Genomic DNA, 27,093 nt, shown 5'->3' with positions numbered 1-27,093 from the left:
AAAAAGAGTGAAATCTTGCCATTTGCAACTAGGTGGATGGAACTGGAGGGTATTATGCTAAGTGAAATTAGTCAGAGAAAGACAAAAATCATATGACTTCACTACTATGAGGACTTTAAGATACAAAACAGATGAACATAAGGGAAGGGAAACAAAAATAATATAAAAACAGGGAGGGGGACAAAACAGAAGAGACTCACAAATGTGGAGAACAAACTGAGGGTTACTGGAGGGGTTGTGGGAGGGGGGATGGGCTAAATGGGTAAGGGGCACTAGGGAATCTACTCCTGAAATCATTGTTGCACTGTATGCTAACTAATTTGGATGTAAATTAAAAAAAATAAAAAATAAAATTAAAAAAAATAAAAAAATAAAAAATAAAACACCAGGTTAAATTTTCCATCCCTAGCTCTGCCATTATAAAGTTAATACGAGCTTATTTATTTTTATTTTATTAAATTTTTTTAAAAAATGTTTATTTTTGAGAGAGAGAGAGAGAAATCAGGGAAGGAACAAAGAGAGAGAGAGAGAGAGAGAGAGACAGGATCCAAGCAGGCTTGGTGCTGTCAGCACAGAGCCCGATGTGGGGCTGCAGTCCACGAACTGTGTGATGGTGACCTGAGCTGAAGTCAGACGCTTAACTAACTGAGCCACCCAGGCACCCCGAGCTTGTTTTTAAAATAGAGGAAACTATTCCGAAATAGAGGGAAATAATTTCCATAACTTTATCACACTGAATTTGTCATATTTCTTACCCGTATTTTTAGTGTATCTTTCTTACACTTGAGATCATCTTGTATTTATATTTTAAAATTCAGCATGTTGTATTAAACTTACACCCTAACCATCTGCCCAAATAATAGAAAATTTTATAAAGTTCCTTTCAAATAAATGATAATACACAATTAGAAAGATAAATTGTACTTTATTTAGCCATTGCCCTTGTTATATTAAATGTAGATAGTGTTTCTAAATTTATCATTTTAAATAATAGAGGAACGTTTTGCACATAAAATCTTTTCTCACATGGTCTTTAAATTCCTTTTATTTTTTTAACTATCTTTTTAATGTTTGTTTATTTTAGAGAGAGACAGCCTGAGAGCACAGGGGATGGGCAGAGAGAAAGGGAGACAGAATCCCAGCTCTGGGCTGACAGCTGCGCTAAGATGATGTGGGGCTCGATCTCACAAACTGTGAGATCATGACCTGAACCCAGATCAAGAGCCACCCAGGCACCCCTAATTCCCTTTAAATAGTTTCTTTAGCAAGAGATGTGATGGTCCCTTTTGATATGCCTTCCCAAATTACTTCCCAGAAAGATTATTTCAGTTTATATTCCCAGTGGCTTTTAGGAGCATCTCTGTCTCACTGCATCTTTGCTGCCCTTTAAGTGTTTGATGAGAATTAAAACGTGGTATCTGTTTGTTTTATTTTGCATTTCTTTATTTCTGAGATTTACACTTTTTTTCATGTATTTATTGGCTGTTTTTATTTCCTCATTTGTAAATTGCACATTATTATTCTATGTCTATTTATTTATTGGCATATTGTATTTCTTAAAAATTTTTAAGAGCTCTTTATAGATTACCATCCTTTTAATAGTTCCTGTTGCTAATATTTTGCAATTTGTTTCATTTTTAATTTTTTTAATATTACAGATTTTAATTTTTTTTTTTAATTTTTTTTTTCAACGTTTATTTATTTTTGGGACAGAGAGAGACAGAGCATGAACGGGGGAGGGGCAGAGAGAGAGGGAGACACAGAATCGGAAACAGGCTCCAGGCTCTGAGCCATCAGCCCAGAGCCTGACGCGGGGCTCGAACTCACAGACCGCGAGATTGTGACCTGACTGAAGTCGGACGCTCAACCAACTGCGCCACCCAGGCGCCCCTACAGATTTTAATTTTTGTATATTAAAATATGTCAGTTTTCCCCTTTGTAATTCTTTTACTAATTTGAGAAAGTATTTCTTTTGCTAGTAATCCCTTGGCACCTGTATTTTCTTATTTTTTTCTTATCTTTTTTTTTAACTCTATCTGGATTTTTCTGCAAATATCTTCTCAAATACAGAAAAATTCACACCTAATACACATTTATTTTTCCATTTAATCACAAATGTTTAGGTATTTTTATCTATTAATTTTCCCAAAGAACTATTTTTTTTACTTAAAAAAATTTTTGAGGTTTTTATTGAGGTTACATTTATCTTTTAAGTTACTTTAAGATCCTGACATTTTATAAAAGTGAGTATGGAAGCTCATGTGTGGAGAATATTGTTTTAAAAACTTTGATTTCTTTGATAATTATTTCTCAGGAAGCCAGTTAATGTGAACAAAGTGCTTGCATCTAATTAGCTGAGATGGTAGAACAAGGTGCTGATGAAGCTAAGGAGGTGGCATCATGTGATTCAGGTTCCAGGTGTTCCAGTAAATCCAACCATTTAGATTGGTTTCCGTGCACTGATTGGTTAATTATTGTGAAGAGTCTGGGATTTTATCCTACTTGCAAGCTAACAAGTTAGCCTACCACAGTTTCATGGGTGCTGGCAGAAAACACAAGACCTCTGGCCAGAGACAAAGGACTTTATTACTTACAGCAAAAGCACTAGCCAGAGTCCTATGTGCTTGCATTGGTTCTCTGTGCCCTCAAAGTAGGGTTTCCAGATGAAATACAGGAAGCCCAGTTAAATTTGAATTTCAGGGGTGCCTGGGTGGCTCAGTTGGTTAAGCATCCGACTTCAGCTCAGGTCATGATCTCGCGGTCTGTGAGTTTGAGCCTCGCGTCGGGCTCTGTGTTGACAGCTCAGAGCCTGGAGCCTGCTTCCCATTCTGTGTCTCCCTCTCTCTCTGCCCCTCCCCCGTTCATGCTCTGTCTCTCTCCCAAAAATAAATAAAAACGTTAAAAAAAATTTTTTTTTTAAATTGAATTTCAGATAAATGATAAACAACAAATAACTTCTCAGTGTGTCATATTGCCCCATACATTGCATAAGAAAAACTTATTTACGTTTATTTATTTATTTTGAGAGAGAGCGTGCGTGTGTGAGTGGGGGAGGGGTAGAGACAGAGGGAGAGAGAGAATCCCAAGCAGGCTCTGTGCCTGATGCGGGCTCGATCTCACAACCGTGGGATCATGTACTGAGCTGAAATCAAGAGTCTAGCGCTTAACTGACTGGCTCACCCAGGTGGCCCTTTACCACTTTTGTAGTAAGTGGAAGCAAGCCTGCTCTATTTCAGGATGAGACATTACCTCATCTCTTAAGGTTGTTTACTGCTAGTACATCCCTGAGAAGTGGCCTGGTCAGAGCTTCACATTCTTGGCATACCCAGCAAGAACAGGTAGGCATGTTTAGGCATATTGGTAATTGCCTCTCCTACCATGTAGGTATCAGAGGTAACTCACTGATCTTCAGCTTTGGCTGGCTGCCTTTGTGTATATTTGATTCCCAGGAGTTTTGGGGCCTAGATATATTATTTTTTCATATAATTGGAGAAGTTGCTGGACACAAAGGTCATTAGTTTCTTTAGGTCAGTGTTTTTGAAAAGTATACTTCCCAAACCACCACCACCAGTGTGTCCTTGGAACTTGTTAGAAATTTATATAATAAGACCTTACCAGACTTCATTCAGAAACTCTGGGGGTGGTGCCCTGCTCCCCATATTGTGATAAGTCCTTTAGGTGATTCAAATGCAAGCTAAAGTTTAAGAACTAGTGCACTGAACTATAATAAAGGTAAGGAAAGGGAGCTTACATTTGTTATGCAACTTCTGTATTCCAGGTTTTATATCAGGAGCTTTACATATGTTATACCATTTAATCTTCAAAACAGTCTTATTAGGTATATCAGACCATAATTTTACAGTTGAGGAAACTGAGGCTCAGAAATTGTTAACTAACATGTCCAAAATCCTAGAGTTATTAAGTGGCACCACTGGAATTAGAACCCATGTCTAGATGACTACAAATCCATGCATTTTGCTAAGCTTTTTGCTACACAAATGAGGTAAAAACTGCGTGTGGAATATGTAAGATCTTTTATTTTGATAGTGCTTAAAATAATTTGCTTAGTGACTGAATCTTAATACTTTATAATGGAGAAGTGATTTGCGTTTGATAACATTTAATTGCAGTAATACCTCAAATTTTCACTAATCCTAAGGCTTTCTCATGTATTTTTCCTTCTGTCTTCTCTAGACTGATGTTCCACTTCTAACTTGATATATTTCATCTCGTCTTTCACATCTCAAATATTACTTTTTGAAAGGTTCCTTCTTTTTCCTTATCACAATACCCTGTTTTTTTTTTTTTATTACCTCATAGCACTCAGTATAATTTATGATTAGATATTTTTGTTTATGGCTTGTCTGTGCCTCTGTACTCTAAACTCACATGGATAAGACTGTCATTTTCACCTAGCACAATACTAGGCACATATAGATATGTTCAAGAAATATAAATGAGTGAATGTAAAATGAAAATGATAATACCTATTCTGTCTTCCCTTGAGGGCCCTGAGGAGACAGTGAGATAATGCGTGTAAATATGTTTAGCAAAACAGACTTAATATGAGATGGTTTTATCATTTAAGGTTTAAAAAAGAGGAATAAAGATATATCTCCTATATTTGTATTATATTTTTTTAAGAAAGAGGATAGTTAATATACTGACAGGCTTATGTATGGACCACTCACAGAGCCTGAAGACTTTTACATACATTTTCTCCCATTGTCTTAATTCTTAATACTTCATTTGAAGTCCTTATTACAAAATTATTACAGTTTTTTTCTCTAAAAGGTAGAATGCATCATTTTGGCCTTATACATCATTTTGAGAAATAATTTCCCACTTGTCCCACATTTATAGGCTGTGAAGTGCTAACGGTGATAAATTATTAAGTATAATCTGTACCCATGGTTTTGTCCATTTTTTACATTAATGTTTAAAATGTTTAGTCCTTTTGAGAATATTTAAATATTCTCAAATAAAATTTAAATAAAAATATTTAAAACTGCTATTTTAAAATTGGATTTAAATGTCTGATCTTTAATATTTGCTTTTTTAAACATATATATATATATATACTTAGTATATATATAAATATATATATATATATATATATATATATATATGTTTGTAGCATATGCTACATCTTTCTTCCTGTTCCTGCTTACTTTCATCTCACCATGGTGATATTGGGGTTTTTTTTTAAATGTTTATTTGTTTATTTAGAGAGAAAGCAGAGGGGGGAGGGGCAGAGAGAGAAGAGAGAATATGAAGCAGGTATTGGGACTCAATCTCAAGAACTGTGAGATCATGACCTAGCTGAAATCAAGTCAGATGCTTAACTGACTGTGCTACCAAGGTGCCTCCCAGACTGGTTTTTTTTTTTTTTTTTTTTTTAAGAAAGACAAAATGGTTAAAAAGACATTCCACAATAAAAATAAACTTTTATGTTTGTGTTTACCTTGTCTTTTAAAAATATTAACAATTAACTTATTTTTAATTATTTGCCAAAAAGTTTTTTATTTCTTAATCAGTTTTTGTTATGTTGTTGTTTTTGTTTGTTTCTGTTTTGGGTTCTGTTTAGGTTGTGGTTTTTGTGGCCAGACGATACCCTGAAGAATAAGAGGTGTAAGAACAAATGTGGTTGTCTTGGTGGCTGCAGATTCTTTGGTGGCACAGTAACTGGCCTAGATTTCTTCAAACTTGAAGAGTTGACACCTTCCAGTAGTTCTGCGTTTTCAAGCACGAGTGCAGAGTCTGACATGTATTATGGACAGTCTCTGCTACAGCCTGGAGAATGGATTATTACTAAAGAAATTCCCAAAATTGTAGATGGTAATGTGTTGTCACTTGTGCTAATCTTTTATTATCTTTATCTTTACATCATTCTGAGAGAGCTGTGTTACTTTGTTCAACTCATTTTTTTGAGCAGTCTTATAGGTAGAATTCATTATAATCTGCCTTTGTTTTGCAGATGATTTAACTAAAGCCAGATAAGTAAGACTAATGAGTTTTTTATAGTTATAACAGGCAAAAGTAGGCCTACTCTTTGGATCTCCCATTGTTGGTATTGGTGATCTTCCTAGCCAACTGTATTCTGAGTATTACATATCATTTCCTAGAAGTCAGCTTCCAGAGGTGCACTTAAGAATAGCTGTGTTCCAAGGTAACAGTTGTTTTATCAAGGTTACCTTTATAGGAAAACTTGTCAAGAGTAGTATTTATACTATTGGGCTTCATGTTACCAACTACTTTTGCAATATACTCTTATCACTAAAAATTGAACATATCAAGAAGAGAAATGTGACCTTTCCTTAGATCCAGTAGGATAACTTTGTAAATATACAAGGTTGGTATGAGCAGTAAATGGTGGTTTTAAGTATATTAGACTTAGATTTATCTAGTATCTTTTCTCTAAAGACTTCACAAATGGATTTTCCTTTGGATTTTTTTAAATTGTGTGTTCCTACAATTAAGTGCAGTGTTTACTGCTTAAGTTGCCATGCTGTCAAGAAGTGAAATTTAGAGAAGTCTTGGTATTTTACTAATATTAGCCTTTTCCTCTCGATCTATTCAGAAGCATTGACAACACTGCCTTTTGTCTGTAGACAAAAAGGGAGGGAAGAAAGTGTATTGATTTCCCATGTATAAGGAGCTCTTAGAGGAAAGAGCTGAGCTACATATGTCAAACTCTCGTTTTAATGATATTTCACTAAATATTAATACATAAGTATGTACATCTTATTTAAAGTTGACTTCTGTAGTTTTGGCTAGAATAACAGTACAGTATTATTTTTTTTTTTTAAATGTGTATTTATTTTTGAGAGAGAGACACACAGAGCACAAGCTAGGAGGGGCAGAGAGAGAGGGAGACATAGAATCCAGAGCAGGACCCAGGCTCTGAGTTGTCGGCACAGAGCCTGATGTGGGGCTCAAACTCACAAACTGTGAGATCGAGACCTGAGCTGAAGTCAGACGCTTAGCCCACTGAGCCACCTAGGCGCCCCAGTAACAGTACATTATTGTAGAAAATCTGCAAACATTAAAACTTCTTGACATTTAAAAGATAGGAAAGATGCTAAATAAAATATATCATTTTTCTTATTACTTTCTTACATTTGAATAATGTTTGTTTTTAAAAGTTTTCACAGGCATTTTCTCATTTAATCTTCAAGCTACCATGTGAGTTCTATATTTTCCTTGTTTACAGTAAGGAAAGTGAGTCTCATCACTGAGACTGAGTTGCATGAAATCATATAGCCAAGTAGATGGCTAAGCAGAAACTAGAATCAGGGCCATCAAAGCCACTTCAGTGTTATTTCTGCTGTACTACAGCTGGCACTAATTTCAACACTGCTTGATTTTCTAATCTGGATGAAAATTTAACCATCACAAATGGAAGGCAGAAAATCTACAGGGAATTTACACACAGTGGAAAAGAGGGAAGAGAACAAATTCTCCAACTGAACAAAGCAAAGCTCATTATAACTCTTATAATGTATAATAATAAGGATTTTCTGTATCTCCTGTTGATTCAGGAGTGACCTATAATTCACAAATTGCTATAAATTTGCTATAGATTTAACCACTATGTAAGTATGTGACTTTCTGATTGTTGTGGTTTCCAGGAGGCACGTATAGATGTGCAGTGTTAGGATAGAATCAAGGAGGGCACATGGTAGAACTCAGGATTTCCTTGGAAGGTCAGTGAACACTAGTTTCCTACCACTTACAAGTGAATGAAACTCCGTTTTGACTTTTACTACTTTGATTTTTTCCATTTGTGGTAAGAGAAGCAAATAATATTACTTACATTGTAAATTCTTAAGTCTTCTTACCCCTTAAATTCCATCTAGGACTGCATTCTTCTTGGAGAGAAGTTTTCTCCTACTAGCAGATTCCTCTTTCATAGATAACACAGGGATGGGTTGGAGGAGAATAGAAACTGGGCCAGACTTATTTTTTGGATCTAAGCAGCTGTAGAAGTCTCTTTTCATTCTCCTTCTCCTCCATTTACATAACACATCACAGGGCTCTTATAAAAGGCTGAGGAAATGTTCCACATTAAAGAATACATGACAACTGAATGCAGTAATATATGATCTTAGATTGAAGGGGCAGAGGTGCTTTAAAGAACATTATTGGGTCAATTGAAAAAAATGGGAAGCACATCGCAGATTAGATAACAGTATTGTATAAATACTAAATTTATCAGATTGACAATTATACAGTGGTTATTTATTATTCTTAGGAAATAAACATTTAACTATTTAGGGTAAAAGGCCACAATGTGGCCTGCAAATGGCTTTCACTTCAAAAAGCACTATGTATATATAATACATAATAGACAAAATGGGGCAAAATGTTTAAAATAGGTAATTCCAAGTAAAAAATTTATGGTGGCTTTGTGTTATTCTTTAAAGTTTCCTGTAAGTTTGAAAATTTTCAAATAAAGGTTAAAAAAAAGAGGAAGAAAAATTTCAATGACTATGGACTCTGGATGCATACCTAATGTAGATATCTTTCTATAGTGTTTAGCATATTGTTATGTGAAACTGAATACTTTTGCTGTAAAAAATGATTGTGTTTATAAAAATAAGAAATTGGATTAAGTGTTCACATTTTTCACAAATTGCTTTTGAAATTATGTTCATATAACCTACTTTTTTGTTTGTTCAGGTAATGTGAATGGCATGAAGAGGAAAGAATGGGAAAACAAATCAGTGGGAATAGAAGTAGAAAGAAAAACTCAGCACCTTAGTCTTCAAGTACCGTTACGATCTCATAGCTCATCTTCTTCCTCAGAAGAAAATAGTAGTTCTAGTGCTGCACAGCCTTTATTGGCTGGAGAAAAAGAAAGTCCCTCTTCTGTTGCTGATGACCATTTGGTTCAAAAAGAATTCTTGCATAGTGCGAAAAGAGATGATGGCCAAGTAAGGTCAGTCAGTATTCAATTAGATTTAGAAACCTGATCCTAATAAGATAGTTATTACCAAAAATTTTGGCAAGAAAATCTTTTTTCCTCTCAACTCATCCACTATAGAAAATTTTCTCCTCCTGAACATATTTTTATTTATTTTTTTTTTTTTAAATTTTTTTTTTCAAAGTTTATTTATTTTTGGGACAGAGAGAGACAGAGCATGAACGGGGGAGGGTCAGAGAGAGAGGGAGACACAGAATCGGAAACAGGCTCCAGGCTCTGAGCCATCAGCCCAGAGCCCGACGCGGGGCTCGAACTCACGGACCGCGAGATCGTGACCTGGCTGAAGTCGGACGCTTAACCGACTGCGCCACCCAGGCGCCCCCTGAACATATTTTTAAATGTTAGTTTGCTGTTGTCTGGTTACAAAATTAATACATATTCACTGCAGAAATAGGGAAATACAGAAAAGTATAATGAAAATAAATATTTCTGTCATCTCATAGATATGAACATTTCAGATTTTCCTCCACTCTCCTTGGCTATTCCTTCTTATTCCCTATTTCCATGTCCTCCATTTTTCACCCTTCATCTTTTCTTTCTCTTCCTCTTACAACCTGCCATTGGTTGGATGTTAACCCTCAGGACTCTGTTCTGTACCTTTATCTCTACTCACTCTGTACTTTTTCCCTAGATGGTCTCAATAATGGTTTGGCTTTAATTAAGATCTTTTAAATCTGAAACTCCAGCCAAAACTTTTGTTTCTATAGACCCAGCTACTTTTTTTTATATATTTTTACTTGGATGTTTCATGGAGACCTCAGACTCAACCTATAAAAAATGAACTAGTACCTCTCATGCTCAACTTGCTCTGCCTCAGTAAATGGCACTAGCATCAGTTGCTGAAGTTGGTGATATTGGGGTTATCTGTAACTTCTTCCTTTCCTTCAATGCCTCTCATTTAATCAAAGGCTTTGGTATATTTTGTTGGACAGACTTTTAAAGGATGTAAAAAAAAGTTATAAATGCATTAGTGTCCACAAAATATGGATTGAAGATTATACTTTGGGTTTCTTCAAGTTTGTGTTTTGCTGTAAGCTGCCTCAATTTTTTTCAGAACCACATGGGGTATGAACACATATTGTGCTGTTTTGCTACTTTGTGTATTTTATTGTAAAATTTTAGATTTTCCTTTATTCATAAAAGAAATGATTAAAATTACTAAGAGTTTTCTAAGTGCTTCTCTTTGTACTTATATGATGTATAGTAAATGGTAATAGCTTTGCTTTCTGCTTTAGTGTTCCTACAGAGATATCAGGAAATAGCCCCGTGTCTCCTAATACTCAGGAAAAGTCAGTAGGTCAGTCTCCTCTGAGATCTCCCTTGAAACGACAAGCCTCTGTATGTTCCACTCGACTTGGAAGTACCAAGAGCCTTACTGCTGCTTTTTATGGGGACAAGCAGCCTGTTACAGTTGGAGTCCAGTTTAGTAGTGATGTCTCCCGAAGTGATGAGAACGTGCTAGACTCACCAAAGCAGAGAAGGAGTTTTGGTTCATTTCCATACACACCATCAGCAGACTCCAATTCATTTCATCAATATCGATCAATGGATTCCAGTATGTCAATGGCTGATAGTGAAGCCTACTTTTCTGCAGCTGAAGAATTTGAGCCCATTAGCAGTGATGAAGGCCCGGGAACTTATCCAGGTAGAAAAAAGAAGAAAAAGCAAACACAGCAGATTGACTACAGTAGGGGTTCTATATATCACAGTGTGGAAGGGCCACTTACTGGCCATGGAGAAAGCATTCAGGATCCCCGAACTCTGCCGTTCAAAACTCATCCTTCCCAGGCTTCATTTGTTTCTGCGTTAGGTGGAGAAGATGATGTTATAGAACATCCGTATGTTGTAGAAGTTGAGAAAACAGTAGAGAGTGAACAGATTACTTCTCAACAACCTGTGATGAATTGTTATCAGACTTACCTTACTCAGTTTCAGGTAATTAATTGGTCAGTGAAGCACCCTACTAACAAAAGAACCTCAAAATCCTCATTGCATCGTCCCCTCGATCTGGACACTCCAACCAGTGAAGAAAGTTCATCATCATTTGAACAGCTTTCTGTTCCAACTTTTAAGGTATAAACCAAGCCATTAGTTTCCACTGATACATTTAGTTAGATAAATCAGTTTTTAAGATGTTTCCAAAATTATTCTCTCAGTCATTTTAACTACCTCTCGGAAAGGTAGAATTTCTGAAATCATGGCTTCATGTGTAACAATAAATCTTAGGGTTATCGATGAGTATTATAAGTTTAAGCATATCAAATTAAGGAACAGTTTCAGACTTGATTGTCACAGTGTTAATTAATATATGGTCTCTATACACATTATGCTCTAAGATTAAGATCAAGTCTCTGTGATTCAAATTTTCACATGTCTTGAAAATAAAATTTTGTAATTGTTTTTAATAGCTGGTGTTCTTTCTACTCAATCTGTAACTGCTTCTAAAAAAACAAAAAACAAAACTCTAGTTGCTTCTATGCAAATCCAATTCCATGTGCTTGACATTTGAGATCTTCTAATTTAGCAGGAATTGGTTATTGTCCATTTCTGTAATGTATTCTGTAAATAGCTTTTTAAAGGAACACTAAAAATGCATCAAAATAAATTTAGTGATAATAGCCAATATGAAAACTTTTATAAAATTATACATTTATAAGAGATTTTTAAAAAATGATTTCAAAGACCAAAATTAAGCATGTAAAATCTTATGAAACTGATTAACAGTGTTTAGGAATTTTATGTGGTGTTTACTTACATAAATATACACACTTATTTAAAGTGTCTAAATGTTAATTTATTCATTCTTAATTCAGATATTATATACTACTGTGTGCCAGGCATTTGATGTACAGTGATAAGGAAAACAGACACAGGACTTATAGTTGAGGTGTGGGACCCAGACAATTAATAGAAAAACAGATAGGTATATGATTACAAATTGAGAAGAGTCTTATGAAGATAATCAAAAAGAATAATGGGGGATGGGGCTACCTATATTGCATTCACATTAAAGATTACTGGAGGAGGTAATATTTGCACTGAAACTTAAACTATGAGAAGAAATTGATGATGGGAAGACCTAGCACAGGCATGAGCCTTGCTAAAATTCTAACGTGGGAAAGAAGTCAGTGCACACTGAACAGTTAGTTAGCAGGGAGATTGCTCATTTTGAGGCTAGAGACCTAAACAAAAGACAGATCATTAAGGACTTAAAAACCACAGTTTCAGTAGTTAAAATTTCATTAGGAAACTTGTGAGAACTTTAAGGAAATGTGATCTTACGTACTTTACTAAGTAGAATTGAATTGACATTAAGCAGGAAAACAAGTGGGGTAATCACTTAGGAAGCTGTTGCAGCAATCAGTGCAAGAGGTGACAGGGCTGGACTTAAGTAATGCTGGAAATGTGATAAATGGAGTTGGAATACATGTATGCATTTGAACAATATTTGTTGAAGGAAGAAGAAGCATTAGTGACCATTACAAAGTTTTGGTTTTAAGGTTGTGCCATTTCTTGCCCAAGATGAATGACCCATGTTAAGATTTCAAAATGTTTTCTTTATTCCATGTGAAAATATGTTGGTATATGAATTTTCCAGTATAAAAAACATATGGTACTTCCAATACAGAAGAGTAACTGAGAGGTTAGAATTATTTTAGTAATTGCATAAATCTTTCTAGTTTGGTTAGGCAATCAACTCTGGAGTAAAGTCAAGGAAGTAATTCATATCTTTAGATAATTTCAAAATAGAATATAGGCAATAAGAAAGTCATTTTTCTCTATTAAATCTGAATAACTGGCTAGCATTTAAAAGAGTTCAGTTTGGTTTGAATAACCAAGTGCATTATTAATTTTAATTGTTATCTGTTATCTACAATCTAGTTTTTCGTATAACTTAATGTTTCTCTGGGATTCTTTCTCACTTAAAAGTTGATTGTGTTAGGAGAAGGTTCTAAAATTAGCTTAAGAAAAGCTCAGAAAAGGAACTTTGGAGTAAAGACATTTGAAGCACTATTAAGCTTTAGTTATGTAGTCTTTTACTATCATTATTGAATCCTCACAGCCCTGCCCTCTCATTTGTCTGAATAATCAGAAAATGAAAGTGACAATTCCATATTTTGTATGACTTTCTCAATTTGTTAAATATTTTTATTGTAAATATGAAAAGCATATTAACAAGGTAATCTGGATATTGACAAATACCAGTTGATAGCATAAAATTAGAGAACAATTAATATTAAAATTCTAGACGATAATGTTTTATATTATTTTAGGTTATCAAACAGGGGCTCACCGCTAATTCTTTACTAGACAGAGGAATGCAACTTTCAGGAACAAATTCGAAGTAAGTAGAAATTACATACTTTTGAAGTTTAAAGTATGTAATTTAATGATATGTGGAGTTTATTCTGAGGAATAACCATTCTTTACTTACTTGACTGTGAACTTTATCTTTTATTTATTTATTTTAAAATTTTCCTTCATAATTTAATTCTTTGACCCATTGGCTTGTTCAGAAGTGCAGTGCTTGATTTCCACATATTTGAGAATTTTAAAGATAGCATTTTGCTTTTCATTTCTAATTTCCTTTGTAATCACATAATATATTCCTTATTATTTTGGTCTTTATATTTGTTGAGACTTGTTTTGTACCCTAGCTAGTATTCCGTGTTGGTGAGTGTTCCACAAGCAGTGGAAAAGAAAGTGTTTTCTGCAGTTGTTGGATGGAGTCATATTGTGCACATGGCAGAGTTGGTGGATGGTGTTGTCTGATCTTCTCTAAGCTTACTGGTTTGTTGTTCACCATTTCTATCAGTTGCTGGGAAAGTAGTATAATCTTAACTAAAGTTGTCAATTTATTTCTTCCTTCAATTCTGTCAGTTTTTTAAATGTATTTTTTTATGTGTCTGATTTTATTTTTATTTTTTTATTTACTTTTATTTTTTTAATATTAAATTTATTGTCAAATTGGTTTCCATACAACACCCAGTGCTCATCCCAACCGGTGCCCTCCTCAATACCCATCACCCACTCTCCCCTCCCTCCCACGCCCCATCAACCCTTAGTTTATTCTCAGTTTTTAAGAGTCTTTTATGGTTTGGCTCTCTCCCTCTCTAACTTTTTTGAAACTCTTAGTAGATTTTACACATTGTTCTGTCTGCTCACATTGATTTATCATTACAGAATATCCTCTTTGGCTCATGTAGTAATTCTTTTTTTTAAGTCCACTTTGATATTAATCCAGCCACCTCAGCTTTCTTATGCTTCTGTGATACAAATATATTCATGGAGCATCTTTTTCCATTATTCTTATTATTTTTACCTTCCCCATGTCTATAGTATTTATACTTCAGTTGCATTTCTTCTAAGTAATAAATAATTGGCCTTGCATCTTATTTTATTATTTGTTTTTCCAGCTGATTTATTCATTCTTACAAATAATACTTCATTGGCCATCATGTGTCAGGAATTGTCCAAAGCCTTGGGAAAATGAAAGAAAAAGATTAATTCTGGAACTTTTTTAAAAAAATTTTATTTGTGAATTAATTACCACAAATAATTCAACTCTGTTGTCTGTCATGGCTTTGCCAACATTTATAAGCAGCCTGTAGCATTTCTGTTAGACATACTATGTTAGACATACCATAACTTGGCATATCAAAATTGGGAACTAACAAGAATTCAGTATTGTAGTTTTCATATTTTGGGAAAGCCCCATCAAATAACTATGTCAACATTTTTTTTTCTTACTTGATGTATTAACCAGCTTTGATCAGTTTTCATTTTTGTACCTCACCTGTCCTGTCTCTGAAAAACATTTGGGACATAAAATATCTAGTTTAATTCCATGAAATTTTTAGTTGAAATAAACGTACATTTGAGTGGTCATTCATCTTAAGGGAACTTTAAGTTCTATTCTTTCTCGTGATCTTTTAAACCTGTATTTTGCTTGTTAAATTGTATAGTACACCATATACTCCTCTGGAAAAGAAAACTGTTGATAACACAGATGATGAAACATTAACAGAAGAGTGGACCCTGGACCAACCAGTCTCTCAGACCAGGACCACAGCCATAGTTGAAGTAAAAGGGACTGTTGATATTGTTCTGACTCCCCTGGTGGCTGAAGCTTTGGACAGGTATTACTTTTGTTTACAAATATAACTATTTCATAAAATTATAAGTGTATGTGATATGATTAGTGTATGTGTTAATAAAGAAGATTGTTGATGATGGCTATTTTGATTGAACAAAGATGAAAATATGTTTAAAAAGGTTTATCATTTGTTACTTTTTCAGCATAAATAATTATATTGCAATATTGTAATTATTTTATTGCATTATATTTTCTCTTTTTTACTTTGGGATGATGAGCATAAAATGTAACACCCAGGAACTAATTAGTATGTTTGATATTCTTACTAGTATCTACTTAATGAAAGGAAAAAGGGGAAATAATAGATTTCTGTGTCCTGCAAGGAGCTTATAGCCCAGCAAAGGAGACAAAACTAACACTAATAAAATCTAGAGTGGAACATAATGGGCCTATTTAGATAAACTAGACTGTAGTATTAAGTGATATTTAAGTTTTTCATTTACTGTTTTTTTTTTTTCCCTCAGATATATTGAAGCGATGGTTCATTGTGCTAGTACCCGCCATCCAGCTGCAATTGTAGATGATCTCCATGCCAAAGTCCTCAGGGAAGCTGTCCAAAATAGCAAGACTACCTTCTCAGAAAATGTAAGAACATTTTTATTCAGTGAGGGTAGCCAATTGAATACTCTTCATGTGTACGTGATATTTAAACTTGAAAAAAAAACATGTATTAAAATTTTATTAGCCCTTTAAATTGGAATACATAGACATTTTTTTTTAAATGTTCATTTACTTATTTTGAGAGAGAGAGCATGAGGGAGGGGCCCAGACAGAGAGGGAGAGAGAAAATCTCAAGCAGGTTCTGTACTTTCAGTTCAGAGCCTACCACGGGGCTCAATCTCATGAACTCTGAGATCATGACCCGAGCTGCAATCAAGAGTTGGAAGCTCAACCGACTGAGCCACCCAGGCACTCCAAATCCATAGACATTTCTGAATAGTCTTTGTATGTTATTGGCTCCTTAAGAGATACCATATATAACTGTACTGTGAATAAATAGCAATTAAATATTTATTAAAGTGTTTAGCTTTATTTTTTCTTTTATATCAGAAGTAACTTAATTCTAAGGCTTTCCTAAAGAACTTTGGTCCTAAGTGAATGAACAATCAATTGTCAGGCTGGTACATTGATTTTCTAAGAATGCAAAGCTGCATATTGACTTTTCTCTGTGATTAGATAACTTGTGTCTTAATATTTTTGAGATTATTTTTATTTTATTTTTTTAGAGAGCAAGAAAGCGTGCATGCATGGGCACACATGCACAAGTGGGGGAGGGGCAGAGGGAAAGAGAATCTTTTTTTAAAAAAACTTTAAAGTTTATTTATTTATTTAAAAAATTTCATTATTTTAATTAATTTATTATTTATTTATTTACTATTTATTATTTTTGAGACAGAGAGAGACAGAGCATGAACGGGGGAGGGTCAGAGAGAGGGAGACACAGAATCTAAATAGGCTCCAGGCTCTGAGCTGTCAGCACAGAGCCCGACGCGGGGCTCAAACTCACGGACTGTGTGATGATGACCTGAGCCTAAGTCGGCCGGTTAACCGACTGAGCCACCCAGGCGCCCGTAAATTTTATTTATTTTAAGAGAGAGCGTGAGCAGGAGAAGGAAAGAGAGGGAGAGAGAGAATCCCAAGTAGTTTCTGCACTGTCGGTGCAGAGCCCAATACGGGCCTTGATTTTACAAGCCTATGAAATCATGACCCGAGCTGAAATCACGAGTCGGTCGCTTAATGGATTGAGCCACCCAGGTGCCCCAAGATTATTTTTGTTCACTTCAGTGAATTAAGTCATCATCTCCTGGTGTGTGATGTTCTACTTATGTTGTAGTTCTAGCCACTGAGCCAGTTTCTTAGCAGTCATATCATGGTGATTCTCCATTTGACTTTCAAATTTATCTGGGTCATATTTGGGCTAGAGACTAGAGGCAAGATAAAGTGAGGTTGGTTATTTTTAATGATCCAGTTATTCAAAACATATTGGCATTTCATGTGACAGGTAGTTAGGGTATGAATGTACATCAAAAGAAATTTGAAAATATCCTCAGCCAGTAAGGAGCCAATTATCAAAAACAAAATCTGTTCTTAAATTAATACATTTTACTGATTCTAAAATAATACCTATTGCCATTTTTTTTGTGTTTTTCTGTAGGGTGTTTTCACTTTATTTTATATCACTTCTCTTCAGCCCTGAAGCTGCTAGTAGTGTTGCTCGCTTTTCTAAGGTTTGGACTTTAAGAGCGTGGGTGCTAAAGTGGATGGCAGCTGGCATATAGATGGGCATAAAGGAGCACATTGGATAAACAAGTTGCAATTGTGGATGATGTGGAAATTGTGAAAGTTCTCTGAAATAATAATTCTACTTTAATCTCTAGCTATCTTCCAAACAAGATGTTAGAGGAACAAAAACTGAACATACTACCATAGGAACTACTAACCAAGGACAAGCACAGACAAATCTTATAATGAAGCAAGATAATGTAACAATTAAAGGTCTTCAGGCTAATGTTAGCATACCAAAGGTAACAATTTAAAAAATTTTCCAGAAAGAGGAAAACATTTTGGTGGGTTTTATCCTTTGTATTTACTAAGCTGAATGGTGGTAGAATAGATTATATCAAAAATATATATTTTATTTTTTGATGATCTAATGGAAAAATTAATATAGTTTACTTAATTGGAATATGGGGTAATATTTATAAAATATTCCACATCCATCCAATAAGAATTGAATTATGATTTTGAGAGTCTATCAGACACATACATACATGATTCTTAACAGTAGTTTTTCAGTTTCTTGTATATTTTATGTTTAACTGATAATTTTTAAGTTTTTAACTCTGAAATTTATGACATTTTGTGTTAGGTAAACTTATGTTTGTTACAAGCCTCCGTGGAAGAATCTCCAAGTACAGCTCCTAATAAAAGCGTGACTCATGTTTCTCTAGTAGCATTGTGTTTTGACAGAATTGCTACACAAGTTCGTATGAACAGGTAAGATTTATTAATTTGAGCCATAATTTTCTTGTTGGATGTAAAAGCAAGAAACAATCATCATTTTAATATATTTCTGAAAACTGGTGCTAATACTCAAAATTTGTATTGGAATTTCAAATATCACTTTATAGATATGCAAAGTAGGTTTTTAAAAGTTCATACTGTTTTTACACATACTATTTTTCAGTAAACACTGAAAAACTTGTTATGAATATTGGTTTAATTAAAACAGTGGAATTAAAAAAAAACATTTATTAAATGTTTTTACTGAACTATATTGTTTACATGTTAACTGTCATACTTCTTTTTTTTTTTTTCTTTTTCCATAAAGAGGTGTGGTTGAAGAGACTTCAAACAATGCAGAACCTGGTAGAACATCAAATTTTGATAGGTATGTCCATGCCACTAAGATGCAGCCTCAGTCTTCTGGATCTCTCAGATCAAATGCTGGAGCAGAAAAAGGCAAAGAAATTGCAGCCAAGTTAAATATTCATCGAGTTCATGGGCAACTTAGGGGTCTTGATACAACAGGTAGGATTCTACAACAGATATTTTTCTTTGACATGTATAAATGTAAGAAGAATTTGCAAAAGGAAACATGATTTTTAAAAATATTGCTACAATTTGAGTATTTTATAAGAGAAAGGTATTTCTGCATATATTGAACATATGGTATTTAATTGTTTAGTTACTCATGTTCTATGACAGTGGAAGGTAAACTGTGGTAGGAAAGTGAGTGGTATGGCCCAAATTAGGAACTGCTTCTGTCTCCTCTCTTTTTTCTTCATAGTATGTGCTGGCTCATTATAAAACAGAGAGTATGATCTTTATCATCTTTCTTACTTTTTAATCATTCTGTTGGCACAACTTCATTAAAAAGAATTAATTGCAAGGGGCACGTTCGTGGCTCAGTTGGTTAAGCGTCCCATTCTTGATTTCGGCTCAGGTCATGATCTCGCAGTTTGTGAGTTTAAGCCCGTCAGGCTCTTTGCTGACAGTGCAGAGCCTGTTGGGATTCTCTATCTCCCTCTCTCTCTGCCCCTCCCCTGCTCACTTCTCTCTGTCTCTCTCTCAAAAGTAAATAAGTAAATGTAAAAGATTATTATCTTATATATAAAAAAGAATTAATTGCAATATCAAAAGCTGTTAGTCAAATCTATAAAATATAGTAGCAATAAGAACAATAGCTGTGTCTCTTAAAGTCCCTCTTGAGGTGAAAAACTAGAGATGTTACATATCCTTTTAATATTTTTGATGTAATTTAGTGCATAGCTCATTTTATTTTTTTTTTTAATTTTTTTTAACGTTTATTTATTTTTGAGACAGAGAGAGACAGAGCATGAATGGGGGAGGGTCAGCGAGAGAGGGAGACACAGAATCCGAAACAGGCTCCAGGCTCTGAGCAGTCAGCACGGAGCCTGACGCGGGGCTCGAACTCACGGACCGCGAGATCATGACCTGAGCTGAAGTCAGACGCTTAACCGACTGAGCCACCCAGGCGCCCCTACATAGCTCGTTTAAAGGCTTCAGTGATCTCAGATTGTCAGAGATTCAATCTAGAAAAAAATGGAATTTGTCACTCTTACTTGAGATGATTGCTATGTTAAAATCTACATATAGGACAGGTGACCAATCCTGAATGAACAAATGATTACCTTGAGTTTGCTCATTGTATTCTGTGAGCTCTGAAGTTTCCATGATTCTTGTATATATCCTGGGTCTGTGTAACTGCTGTGGCTTTCTCAAAGCTTTCACCATCCTTGTGTTTGAGGGCAAAGCATTTTGAGGATTCCAAATAAAAAGACTTTTCATGGCTGCCTGAGATCTATTGTCCTAGAGCTGGTACAAAATATAGTGGCTTAAATATAAAAAGGCTTAGTTTGCACTGGTAACCAGTTTGCACTTGGGTGTTGTAGAGACTGTAAGAAGTAATTAAATAGAATTTTAAAAGGCACACTATGTAGAAAAAAGTCATTAAAGACAAAACATAGTGTAAAAAAGCGTATGTAAAAAACATAATGTTAAAAAAAATGTAATTGTCTTTATATGTGCATAAGATATCTGTGAAAGGATTCTCAATAATCTAATGACATTTGTTACCTAAAGGGAGGGGAGGTGGATGTCCGAGTGTTGTATTAGAGCTTTTCATTGCATACCCTTTCACACATTTTGGATCTTTGATTTATGCAAGTAATTACCTAATCCAAAAATTTCAGTAAAATTTAAGTTAAATTCTCACCTTATATCATACATCAGAATAAGTTCATGGAATTAAAGGCAAATATGAAAAAAATAAATAATGGAAAAACATAGAAAAATGTAAGTGAACATTTAGTCTCTGACAAGGGAAGACTTTCTAATCATAAGTGCAAAATACAGTGTTTTCGTATGATGGGATGTTATGTAACAATTAAAATAGTATCTTTGAAGAATTTTTAATGTCCTCAGGAAGTTATCATGGTTTGCTGTTACTTGAAATGTGGGAACCAAAGCTGGTTTGTTTGTAAAATAATCTCTAAAATGCTAGAAAGAAATTTAATTCAAATGTAAACAAGTTTATCTCTGAGTGCTAAATTTACATGTTTTTTTTTAAACCTTTTTTTTTTTCCTTTTCTCTCTTAGCTGTAATCACAGAAAGAAATGAAAAAAGTAAACTAAAAGCCTTTGCCAGGCATGCAGGATGTTAGTTTCCATATTGCATATTGTAAGCAGTGGAATTATTATGGCAATGTCTGTTATGAATTGTAATTACATAAAATGTGTTACCATAAAGTAATCTTTTAGTAAAAGCTGTAATTTTCCTATTTTCTAATGTTTTTCCTAAAGCTGGGTAATTAATTAAAATAATTTTTTTTTGTAACACAATGAGAAATTCTTTTTGTAACATGAGAACATAATTAAAATAATTTTTTTTGGTAACATGATGATGTAAAAATAGTTTACCATGAAACTGAATTATTCAGGAGCTATTTAACTTTAGATTTTTAGAGTGTCCTATAATCTTTCAGAAATGAATTCATTCTGCCTCTGAGCAATTATTTGTTAACTGTGGAATCTCTTTTCCTCCCTTTTACTTCAGTGAGATTCTGGCACTTTTTAAGTAGTAAGATATTAGGCATTATTTTAGAAGTTGGTTGGTTCATTTATTTTTCTTTTTGACAGGGTATTAAGATATCTTTTTTTTTTTTTTTTCAACGTTTATTTATTTTTGGGACAGAGAGAGACAGAGCATGAACGGGCGAGGGGCAGAGAGAGAGGGAGACACAGAATCGGAAACAGGCTCCAGGCTCTGAGCCGTCAGCCCAGAGCCCAACGCGGGGCTCGAACTCACAGACCACGAGATCGTGACCTGGCTGAAGTCGGACGCTTAACCGACTGCGCCACCCAGGCGCCCCTTAAGATATCTTTTTAAGATATGCCAAATGTTTCTTTTTTTTTTTTTTTTTTAAATACAAACCTCTCTGTCTTTAAAAATGGTCATCTTGTTCTCTTTTGATAATAGATATTGGTACCTGTGCTATCACTGCTATTCCTTTTGAGAAATCCAAAGTTTTATTTACTCTTGAAGAGTTGGATGAGTTTACTTTTGTGGATGAAACTGATCAGCAAGCTGTTCCAGATGTGACTCGCATAGGTCCCAGCCAAGAAAAATGGGGTTGGATAATGTTTGAATGTGGACTTGAAAATTTAACCATAAAAGGTAAGCATTCTTAAAAAATTCTGCTTAAATGAGGGACAAATTGGCCCCATGCTGCTGGAATGTTTTGAATGATTGTGATTTTTAATAACCTGAATCAGCATATTTAAGCAGAAAGTGTGGTATGTGGGACTATTTACCAGGGTGGGTGCTCCATCCCAATTGCATAAGTGGAACTTTCCCTTCGTTGTGTGATTCAAAACTAACAGAGCATGTAGACATACAAAGCATCAGTGGTTGAACAGAAAAATCTGTGGTTCAGAAAAAATTTTTGAATAAAATATAAAGCCATCCAGCTTTTGAAAGTTTGTGTCTTTGGAAACTGGATTTTTGATTAGTAGAGATTTGCAGGATGAAAATACAGTAAATCCTTTATTCAGTGAGACACACTGACTTACAGTTACATTTGTTTTCTTTTATATTACTGAATAATATACAAAAAAAGGGAAGGCTGAGTTGTATATAAGACTTTCGGTTTAGTCATGTATGATAGTAATTTTATATGCCTACAATTCTTTATCTGATAATCTAATCTTATGTGACTTTTATGGATAAGGACAAGTTTTGATGAGAAAGAATATCTTCATGAATTTTTATTTTTTGTTTTTATCTTTATGGATACTGTAGAGTACAACATTTATACACCTACCATTTTTAATAAATATATTCTTTCATTTTTAAAGGAGGAAGACAATCTGGTGCTGTTTTATATAATACGTTTGGAATTATGGGTAAAGCTAGTGTCACAGAAAGAGGTGGAGTGCTGACATCCAATAATTCTTCTGATTCTCCAACTGGCAGTGGCTATAATACTGATGTTTCTGATGATAATCTTCCTTGTGATCGAATAAGTCCTTCTTCAGACTTAAATGGAAATTCTGTTTCAGATGAACAAGTTGGTGAATTTTTAATAGTAATAGCGCTTTGAAAAATAACAGAAAACTGCACACCCAATTCAGAGTTAATTTTTGGAGTATATTTGCTTGTCTTTCCATATTTTAGATTTTGCTTAAATAGTAATCAAAGTATTTTGGTGATTATATACTACTACTAGAGTGTAAGTTCTGAAATGTAGGTACCATACCATAGATCTATTTGTATCTGCTGTAGTGCTTTGCTTTATACTTTGCTCATATTAGGCACTAAATATTTGTTGAATTATTAAATTAATAGAATATCAGAAAAGTAGTCATTGTTTTTATGTTGTTTCAAGGATTTTATATGCAATTCATTTATTGTTTTTATAATGGTAGAATGTCATGATGAATAATAGCAATAATGAAAATATTCAAAATTCTAGATTATAGAAGAGTTGTACCAGTGATTGGTGCAAGTTATTTCATCTCCGAAGTTTCTTCATCTGTATAGTATTATAATGATATTGACCTTCTAATTTGTTAAGATTAAAGGAGATAATACATATGAAAGGTTTAACTCAGTGTCTGGCACATAGTAGGAACTTGATAGATGTTGTTTTTAAACACATATATACATATACTTCTAATCATTTGAAAATTAGACCAGCTGAGGAGGAAAGAAACCACCTTTTAAGAAATGTCATGGATATCCAGTATCCATTGGCATAATGAGCTCTGAACCCCAGGTTTCTAGGAATTTAGTTTTGAAACATTTATTTTGATTTGAGGCATAGTTCAAGAGTTTAATCACAGTTTTCTTGTGAGGTCTTTGGAAGTATTTGAATGGTGGTTGGGAATTAGCACTTTAATTAAGGAAATTAAAAAATCCAATAGGTTCTCACTGGACAAAAGAACTGGGAAAAACCAGCTGTGCTCTCTTTGTCCTTCTATCCTGCTAATATACTTGACAGAAACTCAGGTGTCTTCCTTGATCTCTCTGATCCTACTCTCCTTGCTGAGTATCTCTAAATTTTGTAACATTGCTTACTTTGGCTTCTCTGACTTTTGCTGGTCCATGTCCTTATTCAGTTCTTTGTCCTTAAATGTGGGTGTTCACACCACGTTCTCTTTTTGGCTACCTTGCTTTTTTTGCTATTTGTCCACTCCCTGATTTATTTCATTTCCTAGTCCTGCTCCATAATTTGATGACACTACTCTTGCCCATCGGTTATGCTTTTAGCACTAACCCTTCACCTGAGCCCCCGAATTACATGCATTGGCCTTTAGCTGTCATCATTTACACATACCATAGATGCCCAAAATTCGGTCAACCTAAATCTAAGTGTACTGCTGCTTTGCTTCACATATTATTATAATTAGTTGCTTATTACCTACAAGCTCCCTTCCCTTTTTAAAATTTGAGTTCTTGAAGACTTTCTTCTCACAGCCTTGTCTGAAACCCACAGGTCAGGTGTATTTGAGAATTCAGACTTTTTTTCCTTTAAGAGAAAGGTAATAACTGTGTGTGGTTTATATGTTACATAAACGCCTAGTGGAATCTGAGATAGCACTGTGTCTTGAACTATTTAAATACTTATGTAGCACAACATTAATAAAAATGCCAAATGGGATAAATAGCCCGTCACCAGTTCAGATCAAATTTTGTTGCCACATTTACACAGACATATTTAGATTTTTCAGAACATTGTAATTTTAGAATTGCAGATAAGGAATGTCGACTTATATTTAGTGCCTTCTAACTTTAAAATTACTGTTGCCTATGGTTCAAGTTGGTTTTTTAGCACTTAGGATTCAAACTATTTTGTGGATACTCTAGATTCCTTAATCATCCCACAAGAAAATGTCAGTCTTTTCTTCATCTTGATCACAAGTGAATCAGAGAGCTATAAGTAGACATTACAGGCCGTACACTTTTTTGTTTCCTTAATATTATTCTTACCTCCTTGCATTCTAAAGAGTGGTGATTATACATTTAAAAAATACTCCTCTATTTCTTAATACTGATTCAGACTGCTAGCATATAAGATAACTCAGAATTTTTGATTGTAGAGTGTTGTTTATTTGAACATGGACTACACTAGTATTTTTATGACACTTTATTTGGAAGTTTAAAGTATTTTGTTAAACTGGAATGGAAAATAGATTGTGGTGGGAAGCAGAAGACCTTAATTCTATCACTCATTCTCCTACTTAATATTGTATGACCTTTTGGCAAATCACCAAACCTCTTTCTCTCACTTTCTTCACGTGGAAAAAATAACAGTTAAACATCTCTAAACAAATGTGATTGAATGAAGTGATCATGAGAAACCCTTCAGTTCTAAGATTTCTTGATTTATGGTTTGTTACAGTGCAGTGGCTTTTCAGACTATGCTCCTTGGAGCTTCAAGGGTCTCTAGATATTTCTCAGAATCAGGCTGAGCAGGGTTTATGTTACCTGTTTTATATAAAGGTGTTATCTGTAGAACTTGCTTTGTTGGGAAGATTTTGTGCTTAAAACATTAACCTTTGCACTAGTGGTTTTAAGGAGCTAAGTTTTTGGTTTTTGAATTTATGTAGGATGAAGGAGTTGAATCTGATGATTTGAAAAAAGATCTACCTCTGATGCCTCCACCTCCAGATTCATGTAGCATGAAGTTGACCATCAAGGAAATATGGTTTAGTTTTGCAGCTCCCACCAATGTGAGATCTCCTACACATTCATTTTCTAGGTAAAAAGTTTTTAAAACGTAGTACTATTCCTTGATGTTACTTTATTTTAAATAACAAAATTCTGTCTAATGTTTTTTAAATTATTTTTCTGATATATCTAGCATTAGGGTTGCCACTTTCTTACCATATTTCCTACTTTCATGCTTTCTATAGACCTTATTATTCTCTTGTTTGACTCTTTTTCTTTTCTAGGGCTTTAGTTTTACTTTTATATGTCACCTCACCATGAACTTCTTACTTTCACCTCTAATAGGTTTTAATATTTTTCTTTTTTTCCTATTATCTGTTCTTGGCATTTCTACTTATATGTTCATAATGTATCTGGTAACCAAAAAGAAAAGAAATTTTGCCTAAGTAAAATAGCCACTAAGTATAGTAAGTATGGATTATTGTTTGAAATACAAATCTTGACACTTGTTTTTGTAATTTTTTTTTTTTTAATATTCAAAGGCAGCTGAACCTTTTAAGCACTGCAACTCCAGCTGTTGGTGCATGGCTTGTTCCCATTGATCAACTCAAATCATCCTTAAACAAATTAGAAACTGAAGGCACCTTGAGAATTTGTGCTGTTATGGGATGCATAATGACAGAAGCATTAGAGGTATGTCTTTCAACAATACAAGGTATCATAGAGAATTTATTATTGAACATGATCCCTTATTGTTCATCATTGTTGGAAAACATCAGACCTGCAAGTTCTTGATTACTAGATATCTTCTATTTGCACTGTCTTTGATTTATATAACTCTAAATCTGTTGTTTTTGCTTTGTTTCAGAATAAAAGTGTACATTTTCCGCTGAGAAGTAAATACAACAGACTTACAAAAGTTGCACGTTTTCTCCAAGAAAATCCTTCATGTTTGCTGTGCAATATACTACATCACTACCTGCACCAGGCAAATTACTCCATTATTGATGATGCTACAATGGTGAGTTATGGAAACCATATGTGAAACCATAGATTAGTTTTAAAGAAGCCTCTATTCTTTAGAGGAGCCAATCATTGATCCATGGGGTTTGAGATGTGGATGAGAAGTCTAGAGGAGAAATACAATTAGAAATACCGGCTTATAGACAACAGTGGGCTCAGATAAATGATTTGGGAGTTGCCAACATGAAAGTGTTAGAAGCTGTAGATGAAAACTTCTAGATGGATGAAACGTGTAGGGATGATGGCGTGTTGAGGGAGAAACTGGTCCAGAATGGATCCCTGAAGAATACCAAAATTAAAGTGGGGTGGCGAGAGGGTGGATAGAGCTACACAGAATGCTGAGGAGGGAAAGTAACAGGTAGGAGAATGAGGAATAAATGCCTTAGAAGCCAAAGGTTTAAAGAATTTCAAGCAAAAAGTAATCACCAGCATCAGATTTCACAGAAATGTTTAATAAAATAGGGGCTAATTAATGGTTAAGGGGAGAATGTATAATAATACAAAATAAATACAATATATGTCTGCCTGTAGAAAAGCACTACAGAAGATAACATGTCATCATTAGAGGTTTAGAACTTGAGGATCTCTCTTCTCTCCAAGCTTTAGGTCAATAGAAAATGCATGAGAAGTTTAGCCAAATTAGGGATCATTCTATCAGTATTTATTAATGGTAACCTCCAATGAGAGAATCTCTAGTAAATGATGGATTTGAAAAAGGTACTTAGACCTGAG

At 34.3% G+C, this 27,093-nt stretch overlaps 1 protein-coding gene across 10 annotated transcripts in view; it reads left to right on the top strand.

Moving 5' to 3' along the window:
* Positions 1–27,093, top strand: part of BLTP1 (bridge-like lipid transfer protein family member 1) — a 212,266-nt gene that overhangs the window by 92,074 nt on the left and 93,099 nt on the right. For all 10 annotated transcript variants that reach the window (XM_047855118.1, XM_047855120.1, XM_047855121.1 and 7 more), the window contains 14 exons: positions 5,588–5,838; positions 8,683–8,941; positions 10,222–11,059; positions 13,261–13,331; positions 14,953–15,126; positions 15,608–15,728; positions 17,522–17,668; positions 18,013–18,140; positions 18,475–18,674; positions 21,646–21,843; positions 22,524–22,735; positions 25,278–25,429; positions 25,881–26,031; positions 26,207–26,359. In XM_047855118.1, coding sequence (XP_047711074.1) covers positions 5,588–5,838; positions 8,683–8,941; positions 10,222–11,059; positions 13,261–13,331; positions 14,953–15,126; positions 15,608–15,728; positions 17,522–17,668; positions 18,013–18,140; positions 18,475–18,674; positions 21,646–21,843; positions 22,524–22,735; positions 25,278–25,429; positions 25,881–26,031; positions 26,207–26,359 — 3,055 coding nt within the window. The remainder of the gene's footprint in view (positions 1–5,587; positions 5,839–8,682; positions 8,942–10,221; positions 11,060–13,260; positions 13,332–14,952; positions 15,127–15,607; positions 15,729–17,521; positions 17,669–18,012; positions 18,141–18,474; positions 18,675–21,645; positions 21,844–22,523; positions 22,736–25,277; positions 25,430–25,880; positions 26,032–26,206; positions 26,360–27,093) is intronic.

The sequence above is a fragment of the Prionailurus viverrinus genome, chromosome B1, assembly GCF_022837055.1.
Source record: "Prionailurus viverrinus isolate Anna chromosome B1, UM_Priviv_1.0, whole genome shotgun sequence".
Lineage (NCBI taxonomy): Eukaryota > Metazoa > Chordata > Mammalia > Carnivora > Felidae > Prionailurus > Prionailurus viverrinus.
Note: the sequence above shows the minus strand (reverse complement) of the source record. Positions and strands in the feature narration are given on the sequence as shown.